The following is an 8,244-nucleotide window of genomic DNA, read 5'->3' as shown; positions in this document are numbered from 1 at the left end:
TAACACTATGGGCACTCATGCTATTGGTTGGCGTCAATATGCCCACCCCTTGTTGACGTAGGGAGTGCGTGAAGTCATGTGGGCCCTATGTTTTAGCCATGTGAGCGCTACGTTGGGTCTTCCTAGCGCCACCTACCCATCACGTATCACGCAACTGTGATATCTGATGATGTGTTTGAGGCAGTGCTATTGTGCGGGTGGATTGATATGTGCAGGCAGGACATTTTTTAGGACATACCCGAGGTTTATAGTCCCAGAACTGAAAGGGCAAACCTTAGGTTTGGGTGGACTGGCGAATACCAAGCTGCTGAAGTCCAAACTTGCCCTGTTAACACAGTAATTCATTTCTGTGGCCTACGAAGATTCCCAAATGAAATCCTCCTGTTTTCCTGGTTCTGCCGTTTTTTAACAATAGAGAGGCAGAGCTGAGCTGCTCAGCACGAGGCCTCCACCTGTAATGTAGGGTAGGGGTGAACTGCCGCAGCTGGTCTCACCATATAAGGGGAAAACGAGAGGGGCGGGGCAGCTCTACCTCTTTGCTCATGAGGGTTAATAATTTAGAATAAACGTCCACTAATTAATGCAAAAAAGATAACAGCATTTAGAAGCCCATCTGTAGCCCTTCCAGCTACAAGTACTACTCAGCTTGACCCGCCATCCCTTAAGATCCACGGAAGATAAGCATCCAGGCTTTTTTTCTGTCCTGCACCGAAGTGGGGGAGCAAACCCAGACTGAAGACCCTCCTCTTTCGAGAGTACATAAGCAGAGTGTGGACTATTGTGGTCTTCATACTGGCTTCTGTATTTAGTAGAGTCTAAGCTTAGAGGGATCTTTTGGACTCTCTGGACAAACTAGCTGAGGGTATTTTCCCCATTTTCATTTAAAATTCATCTGTCCGACCTTAAGAGTCCAACGTTTTGGACGTCAACTGATGTCCAGTGCCTGCTGGGTGGGTCTGCTGTATTCTGCACAGACGGCACAAACACTGTTACCGTCCAGCGGTTATCTGCATTTGTGTGGTTGGATCTGGGGTGGCTTTCAAAGTAAGTATGTGCAGGTAATTAGCTGATGATGCTCTGTTTATGTAGCCTGTTATATGTTTATGTAGCTTATCATGAAGTGCAGTCTTTACTACTGTCCACATTTTTCAAATATCACTTCAAATATCGAGATATTCAGTTATATCAGCAACTGGCCCAAGCCTATGATGCCCTGATTATGACTGCAAATCCAGCAGACTAAGGAGCTGTCACTATGACCTGAGGATCGCTGGTTCAAATCCTGGGTCTTTGCCCTGCCTGCCATCCGCAGCCTGAGAGAGCACAACTGGATGACCTTAGATGGCCCTCTCTCTTTTCCCTCATCACTTCAGTGCGATGTTAGCCGGGTTAGTGCGGGCTGACGCATCAGAGCTGGGTGCCTGGCGCATCGATGGCATCTCAAAAACAGGCGGTGGCTGGTTGCGCATATGTTGTAATAACATTTAGGGACCTTAGCAGCAGGACAGCACTGGTTGATGGGCTTTAATGGAAGCTGCATGCCGGTGATCACGTCAACCTTGATCACGGCCTATTCCTTCAAAAGATTCAGGTCGCCACCTACTGCTCCCAAGTCGTAACAGCAGCTATGAATGTACACAACTAATGATGGTCAGTGGATGAACCAAGGCTGGTAACGGCAGGACCTGGATCTCTGTATAACTGTGAAAAGTTAAATAAATAAATAATTTATTTATTTTGAGTCTGCTGGTTTATTTTTATCAAAATATGGAATATGCATTTTCTCATTTCAGTGTATGCGTGTGGGTGTGTTACAGTGAGTTACGGCTGGGTGGGGGAGTGGACAGCTGGTAGCCTTTGGGTTCCGGTCCTTTGTCAGTGGCGCAGTTCTCTCTCCAGGGTTCCTCTGCTCCAGTGATGAAGCTCAGGCTGCTGTCAGAACTGTGATTCGACTCCTCTGGGAAACTGTGGCGAACCTGGACCGCTGACCTCTCACTTACACTGTCTGTGGAACACAGAGAGAAAGAGAGAGAGAGAGAGAGAGAGAGAGAGAGATCTGAGAGCTGAACTACAGATGGAAGTGGAAGTACAGATGGAGAGACACAATTCTGCTGCTCTGCCATCAACTCAGCCCCAGCACGCAGAACCTGCACAGCGTCTTTATTAATAGGTCTTAGTTTCATGAATTTGGCCCATTGTCTCTTACCACGGGGCCCCTGGCAGCTGAGCAGCGAGTTAACCGGAGCGCTGGTGACTTCATCGTCCTTCTCTCTCCCACTCTGGTCATCTACAGTGTCTGGCATCTGTATGTAGGCCTACACAAACACACAACAACAAAACAAAAAGTTTGTGGACACCCCTTCTAATGAATGCATTGAGCTCACCCATTGCTGACACAGATGTGCAATCGCAGACACATATCAGACTCAGACTCAGACTCTCTGGAGCAGATAAAGATAACCCTAATGCCAGGCGTGGGCTAGAGTGCGGGTATAAAGCCCCCCAGCATTGAGCTGTGGAGCAGTGGAATGACGGTTGGTGCTAAGTACAATACTTATGGGATGAGTTGGAGATGAGGTGGTGTGGTTCCACATTCCACATCATTCCACATTTTGACCTCACTATTGCTGAATGCAATCAACTTCTTACAGCAGTGCTCCAGAATCTAGTAGAAAGCCTTCCCGACAGGACAGTAGAGACAGTTACTCCAACGAAAGCAGGATAAGCTCTTTTAACCCTTGATTTGGGAAGAAACAATGAATGAGCAGGTGTCCAAATACTTTTGGTCACATATTTTTTTGACAAAATGTGAATCTGGCAGCTGTGCGTTATATTGTGTCATCAATTTAACAATGAATGGACATATAGAATTGCTTCAAAATGACTTGGACGTAAGTCTTTTTACATTGACTTCCATTGAAAGGTAAGAAGGTTTTTTCCTTCTCCTGTAAAGTTGGAAGTCGAGCTGTCACATGCATGTGTGCATACGTAAAATCACCCAAACGGCCAATGGTGTAAAGAGCCTACACAGTAATGAAGTCGTTATGTGGTGTGAGGTGCTGTCTCTCACGCTGTGGTCCACTGCGGTAGAGGTACTATAGTCAGAGGACAGCGTATCGGCCTCTGAAGCTGTGCTGTGGTGGAGGTCCTTGCTCTGAGACAGTGGTGGGTGGCTGCTCTTCACACAGTGCCACACGGCAGGAGCTAGGGGAAGACAAAGGAAGCTGATTTGCTATTTAAAAAACAGTTTTATAAGAAATACACATTTATTTATTACTTACTTGTGTCTGTTTTTATTAATAAGAAATGTGTGGAATTTATGTTACCTAGCAACTCTATACCTGTCACAGGCAAACCGAAGCATAGAGGGAACTCACCTACAGACAGGGGGCTGCTGAGGGGGTGATGTGGTCTCGTTTGTGAAACAGGACACAAGCCACTACCTTCCAGAAGTACGTTGGCGCCCTCTGGGGGATGGGCTGAGACACTGTAGTCTTTATGCTGAGGGGGATTATGCCTCCTCCACAGGTAGGCCTGCCGCCTCAGCCTGTCCCAGTCTATTCTCTCCTCACCTGTCTGTGGTTAATCGATACCAAATCCCAAAAATGAAGATCACGACAGATTCACTTGAATGAAAATCAAGCACGCTTGACTCTCACCTCAAAAATGAGTCGATAAAGTCAATTAGTCATCAATGAAAAGAAATAGCAGCCATTCTGACAAACTGCAATACCCTACAGGAAGCATAGGGGGCGATATAACTTATTGCAGTACATGCCAGAATAATCTAGCTGGGCAGTAGAGACATTTACTTTGGATAACAGGGTTGTGGGTTTGATACTCGGGCTCGGCAAGCTGCCACAGATGGGTCAAATGCGGAGAACACATTTTGTGCACCTTTGCCTTTACTCTTTCTGAAGAAACAACGAATAAGCAGGTGTCCAAATACTTTTGTCCACCGATGATGACACTACATGAAGCATATGGGGGCAATATGACTTACTCCAATACATGCCAGGGGGTCCTATTACATATTTTTTGGGGGGTTCTAACCTTGCTGTCCATTCTGTAGGGAGATTTCACGGCATCCACACTCACTCTCTTGACCCCTCGTTCCTGCATAGTGTGGAGGACCACAGGTCTGTTCCTCAACATCAAGGGACTCTTCTCTCTGGGGTCCTCAGCTTCTGCACTCACTCCAATCTCCATGGTTGCTGATGGATGTCCTGAGCCCGGCGTCTTGATGTCGTACCTCTGCTGTTCTGCACGGGGGCTGCTGTCTGAGGCGGAGTCAGGCTGGCCTGGAGGGGTCAGCCTTGCTTCGTTCAGGGGTGAGCAGGCTAGCTGGAAGCTCACCCTCTTCTTCACACCTTTGAGCTTCTCTTTCTTGGGGAGAGAAGACAGAACAGCTGTGAGCTTTCGGCCAAGAGTAAGTGAGGTAAGGGGCTAACGTTGGGTTAGTAGTTGCCCAAATTACACCAGCTCATCCCAAAGGTACTGGATGAATAGGTTCCAAACCCTGGTCCCGGTGAACCCCCTAGTGAACCCCTCTGCTACACACCTACTACTCAGTAGCTCCTTAACAAGCCCTCCCTGAATTCCTGCAGGACCGGTTCTGGTTCTTCATGACCAGGGTTGGGAACCACTTGAGGCTCATGTGCAGCGACTCCAGAGCATCCCAATCTATTGGTCAGGGCTTTTCTATGGGGATTTCTATGGCATCAGACTCTACACTGCTTTTCAACTTCCCGAAAATGCTCCTCACCTCCACAAGCTTTGGAGAAGACCTGTTTAGGTCACTTTTATGGCATAAATAGAGCTCAGTGAGGTACACTGATTTCCTCCACAATGACTGGATCAGGACAGAATACAGGAGCATCTTAGCGATTCTTCATTTACTTACTTCTTTAGAAGCCTTCTGGACCGGACAGGCAGGAAGGCAGGTTAACTCCTTCACTTCACAACATGGAGAGTTTGACCTACCATCGAGAAATGGGAGCATAGTAAGATCTTCACAGATTAACACCATAACAAATCATTCAGCACTGGAGAATCCATGGAACACTGAACAGCTGACGTACCCAAAACTAGACTAGCTTTAAAGAAACCTGGCTAATGAGGCTAATTTGCTCCATGAAGAGTCTGGTCGTACCTCCAGACTCCTGCAGATGGCGCTGCAAGTGGATGATCGGGATATAAATACATGCAGGGTGCGAGGAAATGAGGAAAATGAGGAGAATTTCCTGTAGGCTGGGATTTCTGCCACTGCTGGTAGACCCGTATGACCGTATGCATCCATACACCTGCAGATTCAGCTCCCTCCTTCACACTGTGGTCTTTGGCCACGCCCAAATGCAGTCAATCACTCATTTTAGCCAATCATTAACTGCATCTGCTTAGCCACCCATTTTCCACACATCCAACGAGACCCTCACTGCACTGCACCACCTCCTCTCAGCGCCATCTGCAGGAGCCTGTCAATTTATAAATATATTTATTTACAATCTGGTAGTCTTGGGACTTCTTTACATTATGTCCAAATTCCACGCTGAACGGACCAATAGAAACACCCCAAAATAAAGTTAAGAAGGTTTTTCCTCCTGTAAAGTTCCTGTAAAATTCATGTAAAGGTATGATGTCCTCAGCGGTGGCGCTTTGTTCGAAGGTGGAATGCCAGATTGCACCCTGCTCCCTACTTAGTGCACTACGCAGTATTCGCTAGAATAATAACATCTCTTGCACTAAACAGCCCATAATACGTCCAACGTACGTCCACCCATCTGAGATTCAACTAGTCCTTACTGGACATATAGCTAGCTACTTGTTGGTGCAGGGCCCCAAGATTTCGTAACTCTTACCCTAGCTACATGGTGTGCTACCTAGTGCTACCTAGCTAAAAATGAGGGAGCCATTGGAGATACATACAAGCCCATACAAGCCTATTCACGCTAACTTAAGGGTACTTAGCTCATTCTTATCCAAATTTTGATACAGTTATGTCTCTAGATAATCTCTAGATAATCTCTAGATAAGACGATGCCTATCTACTTTGAACTAAGGTAGCTAGTGCTACGTTTAGTATATATGCGGTGATGCTTTGTGGGGCGCACTAGGCTGGATACCTTTTTTGTGTGAGACCCTGAGGTGTGTAGTGCGGGTTTGCGACCCACAAGACCAGAGAGGCTGGTGGCGTCTCAGAGCCAAGCAGATCAGGGCTGATCTGAGCTGTGTTTAACTGTTGAGAGAGAAAAAGACAGAAATCAAGAACCCATGTATGCACAGATCCTACATGGTCACTAAAGCAGTATCTGGGGGTGTCTTAATGCTATACTCAGCAAAAACAGACGGGAGTGCTGTGGAGCACCATATACCTCATATCCAACAGCTTTCATAGGAAAGGGGCCGATGGTTAACGCTGAAGGCCGTTGGTGGTGGCCGAGGCCCGAGGTTTCAGTTTTGATATCGGAAGAGAAATTGACCATCAAATAAAGGGTTAACAATGAACATTGACCTACTTTCACTTTTCCTTTAGCAGCTGCAGGTTGTAAAGTGGGAGATGCTGAGATGAAGGCTGGATCTGCACTGCATAAAGGCATACAACACCCAACAGCCGGTCATCATCAATCTCAGTTAGAATTTAATATGCATTATTACATATTAATGACATCTCAACTGTAGTACTACTCCCAGCACTCACCTTTTAAATCTCTGCGTTTTCCATTTATGTGAAAGTACTGGAGGGCAGGAAATGCTGAGCAGAGATCCTTCAGAGCCTGAGCTATCTGAACTGACCGCCTTATGCAGCAGCTTCCCTTCAGGAAGCCTTCTCCTGCCGGCCCAGGCCGAAACGTTGACCACGGTCAGAGACGGAAAGCTCTCTGTAAGAAAAAGCATCATAAATCAGAACATTAAAGCTGAGCCTTTCGCGATAACTGTTTTGTTGGAAGTTATAATTAAAAAAATAATTGCAATAAATGATATTATTGTCATTTTAAGAGCATTTTATGCCGCTGATATACTGAATATAATAATGCAATTACACCCTTTACACCCTTCCTGATTTGTACCCGTCGAAAACACAGTGAAAGTGACTATTATTATAATTATTAGGCTATATATGCAATTCTGAGCCCTGTGAAAATGAAATGCTGTCCCAGTCGATGAGGAGTTCAAGATAACAGCCTAAATGCATCCGTGTTGTTGTGAACCCACCTTCAACGGGATTGCAGTGTTTAGCTGGTGTCCTGCCGGCCCTGCGGTAAATGCCTTTAGCAATGCGGTGCTCGGTCTCCCAGCAGCATGGATGGGAGCAGAGGGCCCACAGACAGTGTGCCTCATCCAGCTCCTTGTCACCAAGGCTCTCCATGCCGGGCAGATTTCACCACAGGTCCACAGTGCTCAACCATCTCCCCTTCCTGAAACAGCAGCAACACAAAAGATGCCATTTAACTTATTATGCATGAAAGAAACAGAGCCTTCATCACTGTCATCATCTGACTGCAACCTGTGGGCTTGCAGGACACTGAAGTAAGCAGGCAAACATGTTGGGATTTTGTACAAATTCATACAGGCTAGCTGATCTAGTTTGCTTTACTGTACGTTACCTGTAAGAAAATGTACAACAACCCCTAAAGTATTGAGGTAGAATATGAATTAATGAATTAATTAGTCAATTAATTAGTTAAGTAATTAATATTAAAATAATATTTAGAAGCATAAACTGTCCTCTTGATTTAATAAATCACTCCCTCACTTTAAATAATGGTTCCCTCACTTTACTAAAATCGTTCCCTTGGTTGTACAATCCTTTCCCTCAATTAATTATTATTAAATTTAAAAAAGTTCCCTTCATTAAAAAAGATTCCCTAATTTTACAATAAATCGTTCCCACAATGTAATAAACAATTGTATTATTTATATTTTATTTAATAAATTATATTTATCTAATATTATGTTTTCTATCTCGACACCAAGTACACTACACCATTCAAGTTAGCTAGTAGTGCTTAGCTTGTCAATTCCAAGGCGGAATGCCAAATTGCGCCCTGCTCCCTACTTAGTGCACTAGTGCGCAGTATTCGCTAGAATAATAATATCTCTTGCACTTAAACAGTCCATAATAAGTCCGATGTACGTCCATCCATCTGAGATTCAACTACACAACATATAGCTAGCAACTTGTTGGTGCAGGGCCCCAACATTTCGTAACTCTTACCCTAGCTACATGGCGCACTAGCTAGCTAG

General features: G+C 45.4%; 1 protein-coding gene across 2 annotated transcripts; it reads right to left on the bottom strand.

Annotated features, from left to right (window-relative positions):
- Positions 1-1,715: 1,715 nt before the first annotated feature.
- Positions 1,716-7,652, bottom strand: LOC140556991 (uncharacterized). Of its 2 annotated transcripts, none has more exons than XM_072681113.1 (10): positions 7,213-7,652; positions 6,698-6,878; positions 6,516-6,582; positions 6,123-6,235; positions 4,904-4,979; positions 4,054-4,386; positions 3,378-3,576; positions 3,071-3,204; positions 2,207-2,315; positions 1,716-2,005 (listed from the first exon to the last, which is right to left on the bottom strand). In XM_072681113.1, the coding sequence occupies exons 1-10, from the start codon at positions 7,364-7,366 to the stop codon at positions 1,812-1,814; spliced, it is 1,560 nt and encodes a 519-aa protein (XP_072537214.1). In that variant the 5' UTR covers positions 7,367-7,652; the 3' UTR covers positions 1,716-1,811. The 2 variants fall into 2 exon arrangements, with proteins under 2 accessions (XP_072537214.1, XP_072537215.1); XM_072681114.1 differs by having other exon boundaries at positions 4,099-4,386.
- Between the last annotated feature and the right edge of the window lie 592 nt (positions 7,653-8,244).

Source organism: Salminus brasiliensis, chromosome 6 (genome assembly GCF_030463535.1).
Source record: "Salminus brasiliensis chromosome 6, fSalBra1.hap2, whole genome shotgun sequence".
Taxonomy (NCBI): Eukaryota; Metazoa; Chordata; class Actinopteri; order Characiformes; family Bryconidae; genus Salminus; species Salminus brasiliensis.
This window is presented reverse-complemented; position numbering and strand designations above follow the sequence as displayed.

Coding starts and splice junctions, on each gene's coding strand:
- LOC140556991 (XM_072681113.1), bottom strand. CDS start 7,366: ATGGAGAGCCTTGGTGACAAGGAGCTGGATGAGGCACACTGTCTGTGG. Junction 6,236..6,515: donor CTGCTAAAGGAAAAGTGAAA/GTAGGTCAATGT, acceptor CTCTCTCAACAG/TTAAACACAGCTCAGATCAG. Junction 4,387..4,903: donor TCCAGAAGGCTTCTAAAGAA/GTAAGTAAATGA, acceptor TCTCTCCCCAAG/AAAGAGAAGCTCAAAGGTGT.